Consider the following 25,255-nt stretch of genomic DNA (forward strand, 5'->3'; position numbering starts at 1 on the left):
TGTAGTGACAGAAAAAAAAAGTTAGATTATATTTGTTAAGTTTTTTTAAAATTTATTTAATATTTATTAAATTAACGTGAAGGTTTCGTGAGTTAATAGATCTATACATAGTGTGTATAAGATGTTCATAATCAAATTTCGGCTGCTGTGGTTTATTAGAAGAATAGCGCAGGGTATATTTCAAGGCAGTTCACGAACGTGTGCGAAAACACAAGAAAACAAAAGACTCAGAAACCTGCGAGGGAGATGAGAGGAGTAACATTAAATGAATTTCACTCGTGCGAATGTAAGAATTATTCATCTATTTAAAAAATCTATTAGAAAAGTGTACGTATGTCTATAGCAAGTCCAATGATCTAAATAAAATGATTTTATAATATTGTATTTGTCCGTGAATAATCGTGAGACATGCAACTCAATAGGTTTTTAATGTGTCAACGCTGTTCCAAGTCATGTGGGTGGCGGTAATTGGTGTAAGGTCGTTACTCGGAACCCTCCGTATCTTTCATAAATATAGTGGTGACGACTCGATGAAATCTTAAATTGTATATTGGGACTTTATTTCTTAAAGATCATTTAGTATTTATTATAACGGACTATGAAATGAAGGGGCATATGTTGATAGTCTATGAAGTTTTAAGTAACTTCCAAAAAGTTATAATAGTTCAAGATTACGCCATTTTGTTTTGGAGAAGTATATCTTTTAAAATAAGAATATTAAGTAATTGTTGAAGTAAAAAAATTTTTGAAGTAAAATAATTCTAATTTATAATTTTCATATAAAGTAAGTAGGTTATTGATTTAAAATAATTATGATACGTTTATATAGACATAATTATTTTCAGTCTAGCGATAAAGATCTTAAGTCTATATTCAGTTATAATGATTATTAAATAAAAAACGACGAATTCAATCGAACTAAGTCTGTGGTAATATTTTTCAATCAAGAATCGTAACTCGCAGGTGGACGACAAACAAACATAAAACAGAATTACGATGGCAAAGTCCTTTAGGGTTGCCAGATGTCAAGGAAATCGTGGTCTGTCTTGAAGTTTGGTGTTTCTTATTAAATGCGCTACATTTTTAAGTTCCATTACTTTTAGCGTTTATTTACTATAACTGGAATATCCTGTATGACCAAATGTCTCTTACAATTTGTAATAATGTAAAAATGAACCAAAGAAGCCTTATTTATGTAGAGCTACTTGTTACAACATAACTTAACCTAAACCGTTTACCCTATCCGAGTTTGTACGGGTAAAAATCATGTAAAGTTATCCCTCCCTTCACCTCTCCATAAAGTTGAAATTTCCAAAGAACTTTAGCTTTTAAAAAAAACTTGAATTCCAAATTTTTGCTTTATAGGCTCAGTAATTTTGGCGAGTCAGTTGATAGTTGAACGAAAGTCAACGATTTTATTAAAAAATTTTGCAAATTTCTGACAACCCTACAAGCAACCACACTCATTGGGCCAAATAATTTATACCCTTAATGCTATCGTTCAGACATATCCTATAATTTGAGGATTTGATCGGTTAAGCTTTCTTAGCGTTATATACGATATTGCTACTGTTTTTTAAATGGGATTCAGTATCGTAAATTAGATGATTTCAAGAGATATTGCAACATTTTATTTTATGTATCGAGAAGTATTCGAATCGACGTCGTTCTAAAAAACATATATATAAGTAAATACGATAGATCGTTTCAAAGAAATAGTTTTCACAATATATTGTTGGGCTTTGAGTTTCCCAATCGCATAAGAGAACTTATCCCCCAAAAACAAATTAGAAATTGTGACTATACTGTGGTCATATCTTTTTTTAATTAAAATAAATACAACAATTATCTAGAATAAATTAATTTACGTCAGATTATTTCAAACAAAGCGTATTTGTCATCATGAATTGTCCATAAACATGCCGTGAAGTTGCTGCTTTAATTTAATTCAGTCGTTTAAAAACAGTTACATACTATAAATCCATTTACATTAAAATTAATGATTCTAAGTACACAGTGCGCCCAAATGATAATAAAACACTGATTGATTCTAACAGAATTAATTCGATTCGCCATAAAATATAAGCAAGAAGCAGGTGGCGTGGGGGCGTGGCGTACCAGGGAAATGCTGATTTATACTCTGTGCCGTAACATGCCTGCGAACATGAATATTAATGTTTCAGCTGCACTGGACTAACACGTGCGAACGAGTTAACGCTTGAAATCTGTGGGGTCATTTGTTTCAAATGAAAATAATGTGTCTGTACTTTCGTGAAACCTTATTTACCTTCTAATCCATAACAAGTACAAATTTCTATAAGAGTTAATAAAATAAGTTTCTTAATAGTGAAATTGTACTTTAAGTTTGTTTTATAGAGACTAGTTTTTATTTATTACATACACTACTTAGATATGTACACTGGGATTACTCAAGTTTTGTGGACATGCTCTTTTTTATCATGTTAATTCTTTCATAATAATTTATTAAATGTCAACAGAAATGTCAAATTGACATTACATTGCCAGTATAATTATCTCATTAAAAAAAAAACTTGAGATATGAATATTATATTATAAACTTTTTTCATTTTTTTTAAGTTACGAATGTCATTCCTACGCCGAAGTTGACGTTATCGAAATATGTTCGCGAAGCTGATGAATTTTTCATAAAACAAACAGAGACATAAAACAAGTACCATTACACGGTGCACAATAATACGCATAAACTTCACGGTTTTATAAAAAGGCGTGAAGAATAATCTATATTTGTACCAATGTTTCCACGAGTGCATTCTCAATAGCACATTAGTGGGACCAGTAGCGACCCCCGCTGTGCTCCGTAACATCTGACAGATAATCAAACTAACATACATTACTAAGATGCATTATTTATATGTAGCGAACATTATTCTTGGAAATAACCTTTCGAGATCTGTACGAAGAATGCGTGTCGGATGATTGATATACGTTTTAAAATGTTTTATTCTTGATCTTATGAAGTATGAATATTATATATGATAAGGTAATACAGTCGTGTATTAATTGCGAATGGATCGTCTTGGATATTATTATGTTAGTTTTCAAATCGTGGAAATAGCTAGTATTAAAAAAACAACGTAAGTTTATATTACTTACGATAAGGCATTAAAAATACTTAGTTTCGGTTTAAGTATTAATTATTTATTATATTTAATTAATTTTAGATATATAGACTGCAATGCTTGTCACTTTATTTTGTTTATTTTAAAAGTCATTATATAGATCGCGTCCTCCTGATTCATTTCGACTTTTTTTTAAGGAGACAAGCCAACTGCCCTTGAAATGCGATCAAAACCAGGTACACTATCTATATAGAGAGTTCAGGGAAGAATAATAGATTACGGGTTTTTAGTGGCAAGGAAGCGTATATACAGCCAATTTCCTCAGGGCTGCTACTGAAAAATAATATTACTATTCAATAAACATCCCGGTAATTTAATCAAGAATCTCTGGATCTACAACGTCATAAGATAGCGACTAGATCAATGTTATAAAAGTATCCTATCAAGCAAATAAAAAAAAGTATTTAAAATATTTTTAAAGTGTTACACAATGTAGAATTGACTGATATACATAAGTTTCTTTATATAATATATTGGTTTCTGTTTAGTATTGATTTGTTCAATGTAGGAAAACAGCGTGAAATCAGCTCTCCTACTGAATCCATAACTCTTAAATAATGATTCTTAATGTCAACACAAACTTAAGTATGGCAACGTCATATATTACCGTTTATGTAGGCACGGACCATTCTTTGGTCTGAGTCTACAATAACTGTTTTATGTTTATGCATGCTCAATAAATATCTTTATGTATTAAATACTGATATTTCAGAATATTACATACTTATATTTTATGATTTTGTCAATGTTTTTTATTTATTTATAAATAAATTGTGTTGGCAACACTGATTGGAGAAAATTGGTTTTAGAAAAAGAAGCCTAAACGTAATCATATTTTTCAACAGCCTGCAATAGAAATTTCTAGTTTGGCTAACAAATTACTGGTTACAATTGGCAAATAAATAACAGGTTATATTTCGAAAGACTCGAGCGGGTCGTCATTTAAATTAAAAAACGAGTACTTAAAACATGTACTATCCTAATTCATATACAATGTTTCACTAGTCAATAAAGTTCTATCGTTTATTGAATAAATAAGGCATATTATTTAAAACAAAATTTTATAGATGATAAAGAGACGTGCAATTGATTCTTTTTGATTTTCAGACTGGATATGTTATATAAAGTTTATTGTATTTAATTATTTATTTTCTTGCCGATTCTTCTCGGTAGAAACATTCCGAACCAGAGGTAGGTTTACGTTTAATACAATTCTGTAAGATGATAAATGATACCTCTTTGTATAAAGATTTTTAAATTTTATCTTCAAAATATGTTTATATTTAAGAGTACTTCGAGTAAAACAATAAACAATTCAACAATCGTAACCATGCTAATTTGCTAGCAATTGTGATTACTCTACAGCGTGATTACTCGCTTGCAGAAACCGTCGAGCTATTCTGTAAGAACAAAATCGAAACTCAGCGCAAACATGATCGTGAAATTTCAGAAAGTGATTTGCGATGTGATTTTAATGTTTATAACATTTAAAGGATACACATATCAAAATGGTTGGCTTTCACAAGTGAGTGTGTTCTTACGAAATGGCGCTGCAGAAACTGTTCAGTATAAATCTAAGTAAAAAGTAATCGCCTTTATATGTCCCACTGCTGGGCTAAGAAATCCTCTCTCTCTGTGGCAAAGGTTTCAAGCTAATTCCATCACGTTTCCCCAATGCAGATCCGTGGATACACATGTTGTAGAATTTCATTGGAAATTAGACACATGCAAGTTTTGTCACGATGTTTTCCTTTACTGCAAAGCACAAGATGAATTATGAACACAAATTAAGCACGTGGTAAATCAGTGTTCCGTTGACGATTAAGATGCACGCGTTCTAACCACTGAACCATCTCGGCTCTGCTCAGAATAATGAATGTGTAAATTGACGTATTTCCTTCAATGTCGCCTTAATTATCAATGTTTATATAATTTTATCATAAGGTTGTACGTGCAAGCGTGCGTATTTTTTAAAGTTAAGCTTTAAAATAATACAAAAATAATTTAATGTCACGCCCGTCATCAGCAAACGGAATGTAAACTTCCTACTTATGAATCGGATGTGAGTTCTCAATCGATCTGTAGGCGTGTTTATTTATTATCTCGACCCGTTCACGTGTAAGTAAACAATTATGTTTGCCTCAATCATTTGAACTAGGTATTTCCTTGCGTATATTTCGTAAGGAAGAAAACCGAACGAATAACCCACCCGCGGCGAACGTTCAGGTCTTCACCAAGTTTATTGGCGAATATCGTGTACATAACGGTCATATAAAGGAACTAGGATGTTTATTTTACAATAATTTTAGAATTATGACAGCGGCTGTCGTGAACAGTTAATTTGGAACAAGGTTTGTATTTTATTTCATTCATAATACGATATTATACGACTGCTTTCAACTGTTCACAACAAACTGTTTTCTGCTTATAGTTTTAGTTGCCAAATAGTTTATAGCATCTCTTTATAATAAATAGCAGTTAATATATACAACTATATAATATTCTTGCTGAATGTTATGAGAATAATTAGTATTTGAAATAATTATATTGTTTTAATTTTATGGATTTCCATTTATGCTCTTTGCTTCTTTATTATAAAGTATTTTTTTTTCTTGTATCCATTTATAGTTCTCACAGATAAAAAATACACATCGACAATTACCAAAAACATGGTAATCTTGTCCGTAAGAATTCTCAGTGGATGCGACAATGTCTCAGTCTTCGGTCATTAATTAATTAAAGATAGCCGATATCAGATTCTTACCGGATTTATAACTATTTGCTTATCGATTACATATCTTTAATGTTTATTAACACCTGTGGATCTGTTTATAACGGTCAGCGACGCTTTGAATAATACTATTTACATTTAACTGTTGCTATTCAATCTCCTTGCAATTTTCTTTTCCCACCGTTTTCTATATCCAAACAAAGGTTTATGTTCCACGGTTTGCGTTTAGAGATAGATTTGCATTTCAGTTTGTTGTTTTATAAACGCAAACGTAAGTGGTTGCAATGTTGACTCGAGTTTTATTCGTGAGTTGTAACCGGGGTATTAAATCTCAGCATGATCGGCGCTTGCGAAATCTATAGGATCTTGTTTGGGAAGCTAACAACTGAACTGGTGGGAACGGATACCCATAAAATTTCAATCCGATACGTATCTAGCCGTTATTAATTGCTCGAATTTACATAATATTCGCAACGAGGAAATTTCGTATCTTATAATGGTGAAACTATCGAACATTTTTTTTTTGTTAGCGAATTCGTTATTGGTATACTACTTGTTATCATATTTATTTATTTCGTTTATAAATTTAAATAAAAAAAGTGTATTATTTTTTATGTGAATGTCGACTACGAATAGCATCGGTGGAATGATTAATTACGTGGGAAATGGTAGCGACAATATTTTTTGTTCACACATTACTCAAAAACGTTTACTTGGAGACTGTCTCTCGATTCCGTAATCATTCTCCAGTATTCTAATGAGCTCCCGATTTGTCTTAAAGAGAATTAATTAAATGCAAGCATTTTAATTTCCTACGAGACATTTGCATAGAACGCGACCGCTATGTCTTGTCGATTTGAGATCGACGTCAATAAATCGAGTTTATTCGCAAACGGATGATTGTCTGATAAAATGTGTCCATCATTTAAATTAGCTTTATTAGACTTAATACTTTATTGAGTTAATAATAATGACTGTACTAATAATAATAATCATAGGCTATCACATACTTATCTCTCTCATAAATAGTTCTATACTTAGTCGGGTAATAGTCATTTGTTAGTTTCACTGTGAAAGATGTCTCCGTGATATATATACCGTAAATAAAATTAGGTATTATTCTCTAGAAATCATATTAATACTGAATACGTCTAAAATAACATGAATAAAGCTTGTTTTATTCACAACGATGCTTAAATTAATGAAATTGTTAGTATTTTATAGTATTTACTTGATGTTTTTACTTAAAAAATATAGTGTTCTATAAAATTACAACAAAACTAACTTAGGGCACAGTAATCTGGGAATCCTTTTGGTCATGTTAATAAAACCCGGGCGAGGAAAGTTTACTGAAAATACTTACAGATAAAAAATATCATTTACAAAAAGTATAGTGAGCCTTATATCCACTAAGAAAAAACGTTCATTGAATAATGCGCATTATTTTAACTTGTCTCAGATACTACACGTTTTAATGAATTCATTGAAGCAATGGAAGAAAGTCTTTCAGGCCACGTCGCCGCACTTCTCGGCCACTCATTAATTTTAATTGCACGCAGCGCGCGCGCGCCCGATTACGATCGAGTCCCGCCACCATGCACATATTAATGCAACAATTATAGTGTAAGGGATGTGCGGATATACCGCATCTTTGATTCAAGAGATTATGCTGAATAGCTTGTAATACTTATCTCCGATTTGAATTATGCCGTCACAATGTAAGCCGACTTTGTAATTACGTAATTTCTATAGGTATTACTTATTTTGTATTTTGGATGGATTGGATATCATCCTCGGTAGTATAGTGGTGAGTATCCCCGCCTGTCACGCGGGAGACCGGGGTTCGATTCCCCGCCGGGGAGAAATTTTTGTTACTCATTTCCAAAATGGTAGCGAGATTCGTTGTAAGTTATATTTTCGTGTTAATTTTTTATCATTAATCAAAAGTGTCTCGTATAATTTGCTTTCACGATTTTTTTATTTTTTAAAAAAAGGTCGCAATTAAAACCATTCATTGTGTTTTATTAATTACTCGAAGATTTTATCAACGTAATGGAGCAAATCCTGTGACATTTGACGAAGTGAATTGAGTAAATGTATAGAAGGAGTCAGAGGCACGCTATAGGTCATTATTCGTTTTCTCTTTTATAATGTAGGTTGCCAACTTCAGTTCATTATAATAATAAATAAAGTATGACATATTACTGGCCATTTACAGTGATACAAGCCACAAGACTATTTAATGACATTTTAAATAGTGACAGTATTAGTAAAAAATTAATGATCTAAGTGTGGGTAAGAACGGGAGTTAGTTGATATGTTTGAGCCTATTTGGAAATTTACTAAATAAATATCGTCTTCTAAATCGTATTAAAGTAATCGTAGTGTAAAATAAGAAGAATTCTGTATTCCACCGAATTACAGCTCCATGAGCTCTGCATCGTTACATCGTGTTTCAAAACTAAACACAAGAAAGAAGTTCGAATGAGAAGAGAAGAAAGAAGAACTCGCACCATGCACAGGCAATGGCACTGGAAGAATTCACGGGTTTTTTATATAGTCCCGTGGTCTCTTAGTGGCATCACTGGTGCTGGGCGACACAGCCTTTAATATATATCTATCTTCAACTACATACAACTTTGGAAGATATTTAAAGATACTTGATTAACAAGAAGATTTGAAAATGATAAGAAAACTAAAATTATGTATAATTTTTTTGATATGTAATTGCTAAGTAATGTGTTGTAATTAAGTCTGCCATTTACTAGTGTTAGAAATAGTTATTTATGTAGTTACATTTATATTATTATTATATATTTAATAAACATGTGTTTTGTTATTGTATCTGATTTTATAAAAATAAATGTAATCGATTTCAGAACGTCATTCGTATTAAAAAAAAAATACAAGATGTTTTCCCGCGTAAAATTAGAAATAAAAATGTCTGTCACCGATTCAATGTAAATGCGAGGTTTTTATCATGATTGATTTTATTTCTACCTCAGGATTATAAGGTTTATAAAATAATAAAAAACATTGTTTATTACTAGTAGAAATGATTTTTCGACGTAATGTCATGTCATGTATATTAAATTTAAAAAAGCTGTTATGTAAGTAATAAGTAAAGTGATTTTGTGTTACGTGTTTTTAATCGTCGTTTAATTTAATTTTAAATTTAAGCTTAGTGTAACATAATATATTTAAAGTTATATGTTACATATTATTTTGAATTGTTATTATATAATAATAATTATAATTTAATTCTTTAGAATTGAATTATAATAATTAATTTTAATCGGGCTATGTGGTTTTTTTTTTTTCTTATGATTGTAGTTGTATAATAAACTTATGGGATCTTATTTTGATTCATATTCTTATCTGTTATTTTAGTTACCTGTGGAATCGTGGCCTTACTAAAAAGTATAACATATATTTGTCAAATAAAATATTTTGATTGTATGTATTTCGTTGCAATCTTTGTACGTTGTAAGTTGGTAAAATTGAAAATTTAAAATTAGTTTATTGATTTAATTCTATTATTTATTTATTTTATAGGAATTAACAATTTATATTTCCACGTACCATGGATATGAACTAGATTATCTATAAAGGGGCTAGGAACTAAGTTTAGCATAGTGTTTAAAATTTAACTTAAAACAGAAGTCTATAAAGTTTGATAAATCTTTACTAATAAGTTAAGAATTTTTGTTTCACATACATCCGTTATAATTTATTAATTAAAGTCATCATATCCATTGTTATGAAAATTATACTGTAGTATTATCGTCTGTTTTTAAGTTTCAATATAGGAAATTTATTACAAATGCCATTTTTTCACCTTAACTATACTAATTTAAAATTGACAAAAGTTAAGCATGGAAAAGAACGGTTCCAAAGACTTAAATAACATAATCATTCTTTACTATAAATAAAACTAATATAACATCTTATATAAATCGGTTTTTTAACAAAAGAAAATTGAAGATGTCGACGCCTTCACTTCAGTTTGACTAACAAGAACTAGACGCTGTCAAAAATTGTCCACAGACAAAAAAGGCTTGCTGCCGAAAAAAAAATCAGGGACAGACAAAAAAATTACAATAGAAACTCTTTTTTAATGTCAATAGCGCAACCATTCCCATTACACCGAGAGTAATTGTGGTTTTGTGATGACTTCAATTATGTCTACGCCGATGTCCCACTTGCAGCGAGAAAGCTGGTTACACGAAGCGTGATGGTTTTTTACGCTGCGATCATTTATAATAGTTTTTGCTAAATAGAAAAACGGACGTCGCTTATTTTATTTTACTCGACTACCAGTTAAGTGTTGGGTACTCGACGATTTATTAACCATTAATTATTTTAAGCGTGAACCGAGATTCTATAGTATTGATTGATTGTATTTTATTGTGAAACTGACATACGAAAATATCTGTATGAAAAAATAAAACGACAGCGACATAAAAACCGAGGCTTTTATAAATGTTTTGATCGAATTTCATCGATGAAAATTGATTGATTTTTTTAACTTAATTATAATATAATATTCGATTTTATTTTCGTTAAATGATTTTTATAATTAACATAAATAATAATGCCATTTTGACGAGTTCTACTTTGTATATATTAAATAATAATGAGAAAATGGTAAATTAACCAACTAGCCGTATTTATACATTTGAGTTACATATATTACTCCTCTAAAATACATAAATTCGAATATAAATGCAAACTATAGTTAATGTTGCTTTACTTTCTGTTTTGATTTCGATGTACGGTAAAATAATCATTACTAATCGAAGTAAACGTTGCAAACTGCGCGGTAGTAACCGTTAGATAGTAATTTTACAGAAGCTTTGTGTAAAGTGGATCGAACATAAAGACAGAAACCTTAAGCGGCAGTCGCAATAGAGACAATCATTATCGTAGATCGTACCCAACTCTTATAATTTTCCCTATCCTTTTGTTGTTCTCGACAAAAAACATTTAATTAAATGTTGTAATATTAGCAACTGTTATTATGTGTAATTTATATGAAATCGTGTCTATATTTTTAGGAATAGTAAGGACCGATTTGCATAATTGTTTGTCTTGGTTTAACTCCTTCTGACTTTTCGTAATTACGGTTTTTATGTACTTGAAAAACTACATAAAACCGTAATTACGTAATAATTGTGTCTCCATATTTACAGTTCAATTACAAGCACATGCATATTCGTATAGTCATTTCTAATCGCAATGATATTCAATTAAGCCGATTATTGCTGAATATTTTAACGAATTTGAAAGATTATTGCTGAACGGTCTTAAGACATAGCAATATTTTTATTCCTTTAAAGATTCTGTACCAATAATTGATTTAAAACAAACTAGATTATTATTGAAGTCGTATATATGTCTACTTAATTCGTGCGTTAATTTGTTACATTAACTTAATAATAAAAATGGTCCTTTGGCACCGGATATATTAACACTAATAGTAACATGATAGATCTCATCGTTTCAGCGTAATTGTTCTTGAAGCTATTTTCTGCTCCAAATTACTAGAAATCTCAACTTTCCCGCTTTTATCGATCGCTTTATCGATTGGCACATGTGTTAACGATTTAACGATTAGGTAACGAAGTCGCTTATTATCAACTATAAAATTAGGTTGTTGGTTGAAATGGGCACCTGTCAATACCTTATTAACCCTTGTCTTCGATGAATACCTCGCTGTAACTCCTTTAATTATATTCTAGATGGATTCATTTGCGTGCCTTAGTCCATAAACTTACATTTGGTCTTCCGAAATATTCAAAATCTACTGTAAGAGGAATTCATATTGTCACTACTGTGACAAAACAAAGTCTTTTGAATTACATTAATTTTTGCACCATTTTCCACCTAAAGTTCACTGTACTTTAATAGTGTTACTAATAATTATAAAAATAACCAGTCGGCTTTTTAACAGATAAATAAAAACACAATCTTATAATACTTTCTAAAATCTGTATTCCAAAGTTTAAAACCGCTTTCAAACGAAATATTTTTATTATTATATTCAATATAGCAAACGGTTATTCTGTCTCAATAATTGGTGATGTCAGTACCGTATCATATTTGGTCACTACTTCCTCCCGTCCAAACGTGTCCATCCCGAGGCATCGCATCTCAAGAGACTTGTCATATAGGGCAAACAATGCACCAGTTCATGAAAGTTCACTGGGACCGATTCGAGAATGGAATCCAATTCAAACCATATCCTTCGATCAACAAACTTAACATGGTTGTTTATTCAATAAAAGCGATTACTAAAAATGATTTGTACTATTTCCAAAGCGAATATTAGATTTTGTTTCATAAGTATATTATTGTTATATGATTTTTCAGTGTTAGGATTTAAGAGTAATGTAGGTAAGTAACCATTACACCGACCCGTATCTCAATGCAAAATCGTAGCTATGGAAAAAAAAGACAGATCATAATCATTAGTTTGGTGTCAGTTTGTATTATAAATTTAAGCGCATGACAATGTATTTGCTTGTTTTTAAACAGGAATTACAGCTACGTCTACTTTCACGAATAACAAATTTTCCTTTTAAATTTTTTACCTATTAGGTTGTAGGTACGGCCACAGAGTAAAGGATTGGGATCGGGATATACCGATGAGCTTAAATGGCTACATATGATGATTCGAAAGTCGTGTGTTCGTTATCTAACATATATACATATGTATATATCTGTAAAATTATATTAAAACTTTGTGTAATTTTCCATAAAATACTTATAATATTGAGTCAATTTCTGTCACACAATTTCTTAGTAAATAAATTAAACACGTTTTACCACATAAAAAAAATGTAACATGGAAATAATTTGCAACGTAGACAGTAATTTAACATTTACGACGGCATACGACGTTACAAAACACATAAATACAATTACTGTAAGTGCATATTTGAAACTGAACGTTTTAACTTAGCAATGTAACAAGTTCATGTTACGGAAGTTTTCCCGCAGGCGCTTATCATCTCATTACTATGCAAGTGAGCCTTCCTTTTCTGAGCCACAATAAATTCTTGGCCGTTTCGTTTTAGAGATAAGCAACTTACGACTTTATTTACAATCTCGTTGGGCGTGTCTAATAAGCGCTATCTTCAAATTAGTAAGCACTGCATGTTGGGTTTTTATTGCAAATACTATTTACGTATTTAGTATTTTTTTTAAAGTAGGTACCTTTTTATGAATTTACATCGTTTGATTATTAAAATAATAATTATAATATCACATATTATTTTTTAATAATTATTTAATGATTTTATTTATTAATAATATCTACATCACTTTTTTAATATTAAATTGCGTTCATGCTTTGAAATTTGTTAAGGAGACATTAAAAGTACCAATAACTAATAAATATTTCTCATAGTATATTTTTATCGGTGATTCAGTTTTTATTTGGGCGAATGAGTATTAAATGTATACTAACTACATGCATATATTAGCAATTTTCAAAAAATTTTAAGATTATCCAGCGGCGTTCAAAAATAACATCGGTATAGATAGTGACTTCATTGATCATGTAAGACACGACGCCGATCAAGAAACGATCTTTTGTTACCAAGCCATTTCCAGAATCTCCACTGAAAATAGATAAAAAAATGTATAGGTTAGGTTATAATACCTATGTTATATAGGTATTAAGGTAACCATTCATAAACGTAAAGGCCTGAGGAAAAGATAAAGTTCTAGAACATGTGTACCTTGGTAGGTACAATTCGTAATGTAAAAGTTGGTAATTGACTTCAAAAATTCTCATCTAGAGAAGAGGAGATCTTTGATCAGCAGTAGGATATTTACTATCAGCTTCAGCAATATTGAACTAAATTAGTTTGTTTTATTTAAATGTCATATGTAGATTCTATTGTAAATTACATCGAGAAAAAATGCAATGATTTTCCAATCACATACTTTTTGTCTTATCCTCTAGACCAGTGTGACCAGATCACTTTGAGTAGAACTGATATGAGACACGCGAGCCACAATCATTTCAATGGGAATTAACTTTTAACGTTGCTATAAAATTACTTTTCTTTTAAAATACAAAATAATAAAACCTTTATCGGTAATTTGACAAATCATTTTTTCTACTAATACAAGCCATAATAAATTGTCACGCACAATACACAAGTATAACGGTATTCCATGGAAAATTAATTGTACTCACTGATAATGATATCCATTAACAGAAACAGTACATAAGTATGCTGAAGACAGTCTGAAATTAGTGTACTGTTCACACTCTCGGTCCGTTATCAGTATTTGTTTTGATACCTTTAGATGTCGTAAGTCGCTGTAATCTGGAACCTTGTTAGGCTGTAAGTAAATAATTAATTTTAAGGTCTAATCACTAAACTTATCGTCCTCAATAATAATAAGCACATAAGTTACTATCAAAAATAAAATGAGCCGTGTTGTACGGGTCTTCATTTTCAAGATCTAAGAACCCTTCGATTTCTTGGGATAAACGTCCTTTTGTACTCTAATATTCAATTTTCGTTCAGTTTTTGTATTAGTTTTTTCATATGGTGGCTGCTCCAAGTAAAAAATATTTAAGAATTTTAGATTTGGTACCATTATCAGTAATATTGTCTCCACCGATCAGCTATTAACAATCTGTGGTCAAAGAACGTGTGGTGCGAACATGTTTAAATGATATCGCTTAAAACAGGCCAGATAATCCATTCTATATTTAAAAATTTTAGTGCTTATACTAACGTAAATAATATTAATTAAAAGTACACTTACTACTTGCTTACCCCAGCCGCTAGTAAACAGAAAGTCACCAGGCATTGGAGATTTAAAAGCAATCGGTATTTTTTTTACAAAACGACCTAGTGGCACTCGGGCATTAAAGAACGCAATGCCTAAATTATACCTTCCTTTTTCTGCGCGATAGTGAGGATGGGTACGGTAATCGACAACATGCCTGATTACTTTAGCATGTATAGGTATAGTCGCTCCCAAGAAGGCTGTAATACGACCGTCGCGGTGTTTAAGTTCGTTCAAACAATGAGCTGCAGTTACCACAGCCCGGTCCATGACGAGAGAAGAGCCACAAGCTGTAGGAACGTCCTTTTGAAAATGCAAAAAAACAGAATAAGGATATAGGTCTATATCAACTTCATATCCCTTGACTATTCGACCTTCTACACTGGAGTTTAACAACCCACTGCATACGTGATGCAACAAACAATAAAACAAACATACTCGTAACATCAACGAATGCAACATCCTTAAGTCACTAATTTAGTTTCTTAATTGGTCGCTGAAATTTATCAATAAAGCAAGTTTATAGACATTTTATAGCAAAAATAAAATTCGAGAATTTATGTGTAATTAATTTGAGTCACAAAATTATTTACGATAAGGTTGTACGAGGTCCACTTCGAGATGTTTTTTTTTCTATTTTATTAATGTAATTGTATATTTTGGTCGCAAAGTTGCCATTTGAATGGTCTCCAAAGTCTTACTGAATCAGAAGCTATGGAAACAACGTCTCGCAATTTAACTCTAGAATATGTCTGTACTCTTATAGAATAGAAATAACATTTCTTTTCGACGAGATTTTCGACATTTTATTTCAATTATTTTTACGATTTACAATTGTGCCATCATGGATCATACGTCATGTTTTATCAAAATTAATCATCTCTTATTAATACTTAGTAATTATGATACTAACAATACATTACTATTAACAATAATAAATAAATACGAAAACTTTAGTCCTTTTATTTAAGTAAGAAGAACTGTAGGTATTCATTTGGAACATCTACATTCTACATGAATTAACATGGAACTCCCACTTCGCCATTGACTGTTCCAATCACACCGAGATTTAAACTCCTTCTACGAGTCACCTATTGGTAATTAAATGTTAAAGTTTAGTAATATATACTATGATAGTAAAATGATTGAACTGATTTCACTGTTACTGATAATGACACAAGAGGCGTTAGGTAGGAATGAGAATGGCTTTCAGGCAGCAGTATGGCCGTCAAAAAGATAATTTATTTTTCAGATAATTTGTAATTCAATACGAATTCGAAATAATTTTGTGGCATTTATTCAACAATAGAACTTTCACATTATGTATATACATAATTGTGTGTAAAAAGGATAATACTTAGAAATTTACATTGACACTTTCGTTTCTTGGGTTTCATTTTATCCACAAAACACATTTCTGGCATTCTCAGCAATCCACTTATAATAGTATGCGATATCCGTGTAAACAATGACGGATCTAGATAAGTGTATTTTTTTAAAGGAGACTAGGCCAATTTGCAAGTATCCATTAACTATGAGGGGACTGCCAGAATCACCCCTGAAAATAAAATAATTCTTAGTAAATAAATTGCATTTTATTTTCAAGCTATACTAATGCTAACAATGGTCAGATTTTTAATTTTCCATTGGTGGGTAACGACCTCCTTCTCTTTGGCAGAAGTTTTGGAAATTATTACACGACATTATACAACAAGAACAACAATAACAGTCTGTAAATTTCCCACTGCTGGGCTAAAGCCTCCTTTCCCATTGAGGAGAAGGCTTGGAGCATATTCCATTACGCTGCTCCAATGCGGGTTGTTGGATACACACGTGGCAGAATTTCGTTGAAATTAGACACATGCAGTTTTCCTCACGATGTTTTCCTTCACCGCCGAGCACGAGATGAATTATAAACACAAAACAAGCTCATGAAAATTCAGTGGTGCTTGTCTGGGTTTGAACCTAAACTAACACTAACATTAATCATTCATCATATATCGCAATGTATGATGAATGATTAATTTAAAGTAATTTATTTAAAATAGTCTAAATGTTCTCATCTAACCTAAAGCTAAATACCTCTAATTATAAATAATTTCGTGGATCGGCAATACTACACAACAGGAAAGAGCATAGAGTTTTACGGGCTTTCGGCACGGGAATGGTAAATGCCAGCCCAGATCCAAACTCCCGGTCGTTACTGCGAAATTATTCATAGAAAAACTCTATAGCGATTTGCAATTTTATATAAGCTAGATAGTAGACTAACAATGTTGTCAATATTATAGTAACATAAAATTAAGCTTATTTCGATTGAGCAATTGCAATGACTCAGTTTAAAACCATGTATTGTTTTAATCTCACATAGAAGGGTACCCGCCGTGACGACCTTCACCACTGCAAAATGTTCCTTCTGGCAATTTCCTTAGGAGTTTAACGCACTCGGTGTTTGGCCAAATCTCTTGCTGTGTTTCATGCAATAAGTCAGTATCTTGGTATGGTTCTTCCTACAATTATTTACTTCAATGAAATAATCATTAATATTATGTCTATTGAGTTATGGAGTTAAAAGTAGAATTAACGTCGTCCCGAATAATCCCTGCATCTTATACAAAAATGATACTTAAATGAAAATGAAAGTTTTAAAGGAAACTTTATTCTTTCCCTTGTGTTTTATTTAATGTTGCTTTAATTTGGCAGGTGGTAGACAAGCTTATGTCGAAGGACAGTGAAATAAATAAATAGAGCTTGAGTTATTGTAAATTGTTTTAAGATATTATTTTTTTTATTATATAAACTTACGCTGAGCAAACCCCATCCAGCGATCAAAGCAACACCTGCGCGCGGTCGACGCCGAGCTAAAGCTACTCTATTAATCCCTGCACCAAACTGAATTTCTTCTGCTAATCCTATTAGCGCAATATCGGTGGTAATTGTCATTGTATTGTATTGCGGGTGAATTTTCATGCTTAATATTTTCATTACATATCCTTTTCGTTTGTTCGCGTGACCGATATTAGCGGTTACTTTTGTTTTGAGATTTATCGTCAAAACATTGTCAAAACAGTGTGCCGCTGTTAGAAGGAGTTTTTGGTTAACGATCGAAGATCCACAAATAAACGCAGACGTATTTTGTGCTACGACAAGAAACGCTGAGTATGGATGGTTTAATATTTTAGAGATGTTTCCCCCTACAACTCTAGGTTCCATTTGACTAGAAGTGACGATTAAAAATCGCAAATTGAGTGTGATTAAGTAAAGCAACATTATATTGTATAAATCGGTCACTGTATGCTGTTTGCGTTTTCTAAGCTATTAATTTTGATCTGATTAATTTCGGCCACACTTCGTTAACTTTCGCGGTGCATTTTTTATCATCATTTAATCGACGATCGATATACATATGTAGGTAAGTTACTGCTTTTAATACATAAATTATTTTTTTGCCAAACATTCAAATTAAATTTAGATCATCAGTGACTTACAATTCTTATATACGCGACAGCAGTGCTAAAACGCAATTCCAAACATAGTTCAATTCAAAAATGTTTTGGACACGATGACTTAATTTTTGATAGATTGTGGTTAAAATATTACTCGAAGAAATTAAAGTACGTCCTAATATATTAATACTTGGCAATCAGTCACAATCTAATATGGCTGAAACAACTATTTTAAAGATCCTATCGTTCCTGATATTCCATTGAAACCCGAAAGATTTATTTCGCCCAGATTTCCTTTTACACAAATAAGAAACTTCGATGTGTTCATAACCAATACGAGATCATGACAGTGGGTCTTGTTCATTGCGAGACACTGGACAGAAAATTAAGCATAGTATTCTTCAATAATATAGGTTTCAATCAAAATTAAATAAAAAAACCTAATATTTTAAATGAATTTATTTATATTGATCGGAATTTAAAAGAGTAAACTTATTTCTCAACGATTTACAACTTTACCAGTTTTAAATTGGTCTACACGCTATCATCTAGCTTGAATTTATCGTGTGGTCATAACACACCTTCTTTATAAGACAATCTTATCACAATGTATCATGTCATGCGTTATCATAATGAATACTAAGTAATATAAGATACTAACTATATTTTTATATAAATACAAATAAATTAAATACGAAAAAAAAGTTTAATCGTTTTACTTAAAAAAAATATCATGTTACTTAGATTCAAGCAACAAAGAACTTTTGCTTCGACTACATCGAACCTTCTAGTCGCACCAGTACCTAAAACTCCTAAGAGTAATATGTAGATAATAAGGATTTGTTGTTAATGTTCAGTAACTAAATTAAAGGGGTACTGTACACAAGAGGAAATGTTAGGTAGAAAAGTGATTTTAAGGCAACAGGTTTACTAACAATACATGAAAGAAAAAGTACGTACTTTACATTCTTGTACGTAGATAATTCATAATTTATACAAGTAAATTTAACTAATAAAGACAAACATAGTTTACTATAACATCCAAACCTCTTTCTCTTTAAGTGAAATTTGTACTTTGCTACGATTTTAAAATGTATTTGATAGCGCTCATTCATCAATTGAACTGTCACGTTATGTACATACATATATATCATATTTATGGGTAAAAACGATAACACCAAGAATTTTATTTTATCCACAAAACACAGCTTTAGCATTCTTAGTAATCCATTTGTAATAGTATGTAATATCCGTGTAAATGATGACGGATGTAGATATGTTCATTTCTTTGAAGGAGACCAGGCCAATTTGCATGTATCCGTCTATTATGAGCGGACTGCCAGAATCACCTCTGAAAATAGAAGAATACATGGCAAATAAATTGTATTCGTACTTCCTTTTTTACTTCAACGATATTGATAGTACAATGTTCCTTTGCTTGGCATATATATCTTCTCGTCAGAAAAAGAGTTGGAACTAGTCCCACAATGCTGTCCATTGCGTTTGCGGATTTCAATTAAACTAAAAATCGTTTAGCATAAGTGTCTATGTTTTGTAACGTTTTTGATAAACTTATGAAGAAGATTCAATCTTATAACTTTATATACCGTCACACATATTCTCAACGGAGACTGCGCAGAAGATTCAATTATAATTCGATGGAACATTCTCCATGTAGGCTCAGGACTGGCTTAACGTGCTTTCCTAGACACGGGAGTGTAAATCTCAGCATAGTTATAATACCCGTGGCTAGTGCGTGTAGCCGGCATTAAAATTTTAAAATATTTGTTCACATGGCTGAAATTATTTTTTGTGGTAGGTCTTCTGCCACAATAATAGCGCTGCACAGGCAAATAAGGGCCGCTCTGTATTAAGGGACTAATTTATTTTTTGCTTATGTTTGTCTCTGAAGCTGAGGTTCTAGTTCCTTCTAAAAACTAAGTAAATCAGAGAGGCACACATCAATGGAAATAATTGATGCTAGTCAAGCAATACACATAAACAATTTCAAAAAGAGATTCCATATTATATTTGGATTACATGTCAGTACTTTATTTTTTACAACATCGGTAGACTGTCGGGCACATGGGGCAGCCGATGTAATAGTCACTACTGCCTGAAACAATGACTCACAAATCATTTTTAGTATTCTTTATATCACCAATACGCCACCGAGATAAAACAGAGCCCTGAATATCTGCATCATAGATTTTCTTGGTTTTCAGGATGTTTGTCCATCAGGCTCAGAGGCAGACATAAGCAAATAATTTAGTAACCTTTATCTTACAGATTTTAAGCACTACAACCCAAAAATGTAACGACATAAGACTTAAATTAACTGTGCTAAATCGATTCGTATTGATCTAAACTTCATCATTATCGCGACTTAATATGAGCAAATCAGAAAACGACATGCTCGCCAGTTTCTTGGCCACGGGCGATTTCCAAGAAATTAGAATGATATGGTTTTGCAATGCTATCAATACGGCATATATTATAGTTTACAAGAAAAATTGAGTAGTCTTAAAGTTTTCTGCAATAAAACTTTAATCTTACCTAGAAGGATATCCGCCGGCAGGACCTTCACCGCCGCAAAATGTTCCATTTGGAATTTCAATCAAGAGTTTCACGCAATCCCTTTTTGGCCAAACTCTTTGTCCTGTTTCATGCAAAAATTCAGTATCTCTATGCGGATCTTCCTACAATTATATTTATTAAAATATGATGATCTATTGAATATGATATAAAAAGTAGAAAAAACGTCGGCCCGAGTAAACCAGTACATCCACCGCGAAGACATGTATAAGGACCTTTTAAATAAATATAAAGGAAGGAAAATCAAAAAAGAAAAATTTGCATTCATATAGGGGATGGGAGGCGGTTTATGGTTTTTAATTATAAGAATAAATAATTCATTTGACTAAAATCCGATTTTTTTATGAGTTATTTTAAGAATATTTAATAGTAATGTAAAAAGTATATAGTAAAAGTAATATAAACTCACTTCGAGCAATCCCCATCCAGCGATCAAAGCAGGACCGGCACGATGTCGCCGCTGAGCTAAAGCTACTCTGTTAATAGCTCTGCCAAATTTAATTTCCTTTTTTAGTCCAGCCAGCGCGATATCACAGGAGATCGCCACTGTATCGTATTTGGGATGAATCATTAGTTTAGATATTCTTATTACATGTCCTATGCGCTTATTCACGTGACCGATATGAGCTCTACTTTTGACTTTTTGATTTAGCGCGTCGTCGAAGCAGTGCGCTGCCGTTAGAAGTACCTTTTGGTTGACAATCGAAGCTCCACACATATACGCAGATGATTCTTGTACTATTATAAGAGCTGCTGAATACGGATGGCTTTTTATTTTAGTTTTATATCCGGATACAATTTTTGGTTCTATTTGACTAGGAGTGACGACTAAAAATCGCAACATAACTATGATAGAGTAAAGCAACATTTTTTCGTATAAATCAATCACTGTAAGCTGTTTGGATAGCGTGAGATTTTTATATTCGATCTAATTGAAATCGGTCATACTTCGTTAATATTGACGGAGTATGTTTTATCAACGAATAATCGACGACTTATTTATGAACGTATTTATGTATAAACATGGTTCATCGTTACTAAAAACTTTTAAATTTCAGAAAATTTTGCAATGTTTACCCAAACAATGAGATTAACGGCAGCTCAAGCAGACGGATCGTCTTCTTACGCGCGTAAGCAAAATTAATAACTAAATATAATTCGACGTGGTTATTCATGTCATTTTTGTGTATATATATAGAAAACAATACTGTTTAGGGTTACGTCAGTTTGGTTACCCTAGGTAACATCAACTTTTAATTGAAATTAGTGATTTTAAATTAAGTGTAAAGACGAATACCGTTGATAAAGAAATGTCTCATCAACGAAAGTATGCCATCTAAATAAATTAATAAATACCTACCTATTTCAACGACTTCCGAGAATAGTTCGCGTTGTAAATTGTAATAAAGACTCGTTTTAGCATCCTGTTGAAGCACAGGTGCCAAATTATTCATCTCATCATCATTAACCAAATCGCAAACAATGATCAGAATACACGGCAAGTAGCGAAAAGTCGACAAGAAGGAGATCGAGTATGCGAGTATGTATCAAGAGCAAAATCATCGGTCAGAAAAAAATGCATAACAAGTTGATTAAGAATATATTTGAGCCAAACTATACAGGTGATAGATAGAGCGATTGATTAATGATTATTATAGTCAACTATTGTTACTGGTGATCGCCCATTAGTAATAATTCAACCGTAATTAATTGCGAACAAAAATTTGACATCATAGAAGAACAGGATTCTTTGTTTTCAATTCAATAACAGTTTGGAGATTATCTATTTTGTTTTCTATGCAATTATTTTCGAGTAATTCACTTGCTGATAATAAAAAATACATTACAACACGATATCGCTTACTATTCAAGTATAATTACATTATTTCATAACTGTATTTAATATTACACTGTTTGTAAGAAACTAATAAAAAATATGAACTGCGAATAATTATAACAACTATTGAACTCAATATAAAAATATTTATATAGGCAATGAAAAATTATCACAAACATAACAAATTACTCGTAATCACAGTATAATTTCTTCGAATTATATTGTATCCACTTATAAAAATAAGCAACGTCCGTATAAACTACAATGGCTCTCGATATATCCGGTCTTTTGTAAGAGACTATTCCTATTTGGATATATTGGTTGATGATTAGGGCACTGCCAGAATCACCTCTGAAAAAAAAATGCCAATATTTTATTATGTTTTTCATATTTTAAAATTTTACCTAAAATATGTTATTTTTGCGTTTTTCCTTATGACAGAGAATGAGAGGAATCGTAATCAAGAGTATAATATAATAGAGGTCCAAAAAACTATAACGCCTGAGGCGCTTGGTTCCACATCTGTTAGTCCGTATTCTATGGCTTTATTATTTTTATATAAAGTCTAATTATTGTTGTTTATAATTTAACGTACTCTGATGCGTATCGTTGATTTTGTACGTCTCCGGCGCAGAGAGTACCATTTGGTAACGTAGGTAACATTTTTCTACAGTGCTCGTGGTTCCAAATCGTCTGTTGAACTGAGTGTAGATAATCGGTGTGAGTACTTTGTATTTCCTTTAAAAATTATAATGATTACTTTAAATGATATAAAATGTACTTGAAATACATTATTCGAAAGGTCTTTATAGTTTGAAAAGATCGATACTTTTTTTTCAATAGGAAATATTTTTATTTTTTATGTTTGTCATTCGAATATATTAATGAACATATTATGGTAAAAACCGTTTTGGAAAAAGATAATTTTTGAATTTTACGTTTCAAGCAACAAATGAAGTTCATATTGTTTAGTTGCTATAAAAAAGAAAAAAACGTCATACGTACGTTGACCAAACCCCACCCTGCAACAGTTCCAGTTGACTGAGGCGGTGCGACTCTCGTCAACGCCACTCTCTTGACAAACTTCCCCAACTGTAGAGGATTCTCAAGCAACACCAAGCCTATATCGTTCTGTATACGGCTACGGTCGAAATTTTTATGTGGGGCAGTTCCCAAAATTGGTATTTTGTCACCTCGTCTCTTATCAGCATTGCCTGCAAATGCAGCAGAACCCAAACACTTATTGACACAAGAGTCGATACAATGCGCTGCTGTCAAGAGTATCTTCTGGTTGATAACCGAAGATCCGCACACGTAGCTGCCAGCTGCACTATTTATTACTAAAAATACTGAGTGGGCAAATTTTGATATATTGACCTGATCACCACGTACGATCTTCGGTTCTAATATTGATTTGGCATTTACTAATACTAATAACGAGATTAATGAGACAAGTAGTTTTAACATTATATACGTCTAATTTTCCTTAAAAAGTACCAGTTCTTTGATAGGATTATTAGTATTGAATGATGGCTTTAATTGCCGAATGCTGTTTTTGCGTTATTTTATATTGTCCACTAATTAAGCACGCTGACGTATTATTGAAGTCCGATGTATGTGTGATAATTGTTAGTAAATTACCTATTACGTGCGCTGGAGAATATTAATTGTCGATTGTAAGTGCATAGTTTTTAAGGTAATCATCTTGTATTGATTCCTATACAATAAAATTAGAACATTTTCAACACATCGTCACAATCCTAAGCATGTTCCTTTGATTATAGCTGTAAAGATCATAGACCGTTCACTGTTTATAATAATATATACCTAATTATTTTTAAGGCAAAGACAGTAGACCGAAAATTAAGTCGTTTCATATAAAATTTAGGATAATTTAATATCAATGAATTTACTGGTAACACTGGAATCGGCTGGTTAATTTTTCGCCCAGTGGATCGAAATTACAATTCAACGGGAAAGTGCTGCTAGGAACATACATGGTTATGGTTTTGTACAGGAGTTACTTTAATTTTTATCTGTAAATATAGTTAAGGCCTTTATATAAATAATTAATAATTAATTAAATAAATATATTAATTAGAGTTGAGTCGTTAAATAGGACAATAATGAAATAACTATTTAAAAAAAAAAACTTGTTTGTTTTGCCCTTAGTCATTATATAGGACATGACCTCTATTTTTATTTGTTTGAAATATTTTTTTTAATTCTGCTACTCAGATACTCTAGTACTGTTTTCAAGTTGGGTGTAAAAATATCTTTCGCATTTTCCTAGTAATTGCCACTTAGTAGCGTACAAATAGACACACTATAAAATTATCGCATACCGGTCTATTTTTTCTTATTACCTAGAACAACATTCAAGGCGCAGGTGTAAAGCGATATGCTCAAAAGTCGTCGTATTTATAAATTTTACATAGTAAACTTCGAATGAATTCGTTCAACGACAATTATTTATAATTGTTTAAGCAGAGATGCTGCTTTAACAAATACATTTCTAAACATCAAAAGACCTGCACGATGTATAATAAAATTCTGGCACTGTGGTATCTACACTACCCGCATTAAGCAGCGCGGTGGAATAAGATCTAAACTTTACCCAGTAGTAGGTGAATTTAAACCTAGTGGTTACCATCCTCTCATAATATTTTAT

General features: G+C 31.6%; 3 protein-coding genes and 1 non-coding gene across 4 annotated transcripts; 1 reads left to right on the top strand and 3 right to left on the bottom strand.

Annotated features, from left to right (window-relative positions):
- The first annotated feature begins 7,682 nt into the window (after nucleotides 1-7,682).
- Trnad-guc (transfer RNA aspartic acid (anticodon GUC)) lies at nucleotides 7,683-7,754 on the top strand. Its single transcript has one exon. It is a non-coding gene; the product is annotated as a tRNA-Asp (tRNA).
- A 5,621-nt stretch (nucleotides 7,755-13,375) lies between these two features.
- LOC113394177 (trypsin epsilon-like) lies at nucleotides 13,376-15,168 on the bottom strand. The gene is made up of 3 exons (XM_026631392.2): nucleotides 14,683-15,168; nucleotides 14,102-14,250; nucleotides 13,376-13,517 (listed from the first exon to the last, which is right to left on the bottom strand). Exons 1-3 carry the CDS (start codon nucleotides 15,166-15,168, stop codon nucleotides 13,376-13,378), a joined length of 777 nt encoding a protein of 258 aa, XP_026487177.2.
- A 932-nt stretch (nucleotides 15,169-16,100) lies between these two features.
- On the bottom strand, nucleotides 16,101-17,676 carry LOC113394186 (kallikrein-4-like). Its single transcript, XM_026631404.2, has 3 exons — nucleotides 17,512-17,676; nucleotides 17,074-17,216; nucleotides 16,101-16,264 (listed from the first exon to the last, which is right to left on the bottom strand). The coding sequence occupies exons 1-3, from the start codon at nucleotides 17,674-17,676 to the stop codon at nucleotides 16,105-16,107; spliced, it is 468 nt and encodes a 155-aa protein (XP_026487189.2). The 3' UTR covers nucleotides 16,101-16,104.
- A 1,667-nt stretch (nucleotides 17,677-19,343) lies between these two features.
- Nucleotides 19,344-24,051, bottom strand: LOC135194776 (serine protease 55-like). Its single transcript, XM_064220582.1, has 6 exons — nucleotides 23,590-24,051; nucleotides 23,180-23,322; nucleotides 22,784-22,935; nucleotides 21,157-21,575; nucleotides 20,709-20,851; nucleotides 19,344-19,503 (listed from the first exon to the last, which is right to left on the bottom strand). The coding sequence occupies exons 1-6, from the start codon at nucleotides 24,049-24,051 to the stop codon at nucleotides 19,344-19,346; spliced, it is 1,479 nt and encodes a 492-aa protein (XP_064076652.1).
- Nucleotides 24,052-25,255: the final 1,204 nt, after the last annotated feature.

The sequence above is a fragment of the Vanessa tameamea genome, chromosome 4 (assembly GCF_037043105.1).
Source record: "Vanessa tameamea isolate UH-Manoa-2023 chromosome 4, ilVanTame1 primary haplotype, whole genome shotgun sequence".
NCBI classification, from domain to species: Eukaryota; Metazoa; Arthropoda; class Insecta; order Lepidoptera; family Nymphalidae; genus Vanessa; species Vanessa tameamea.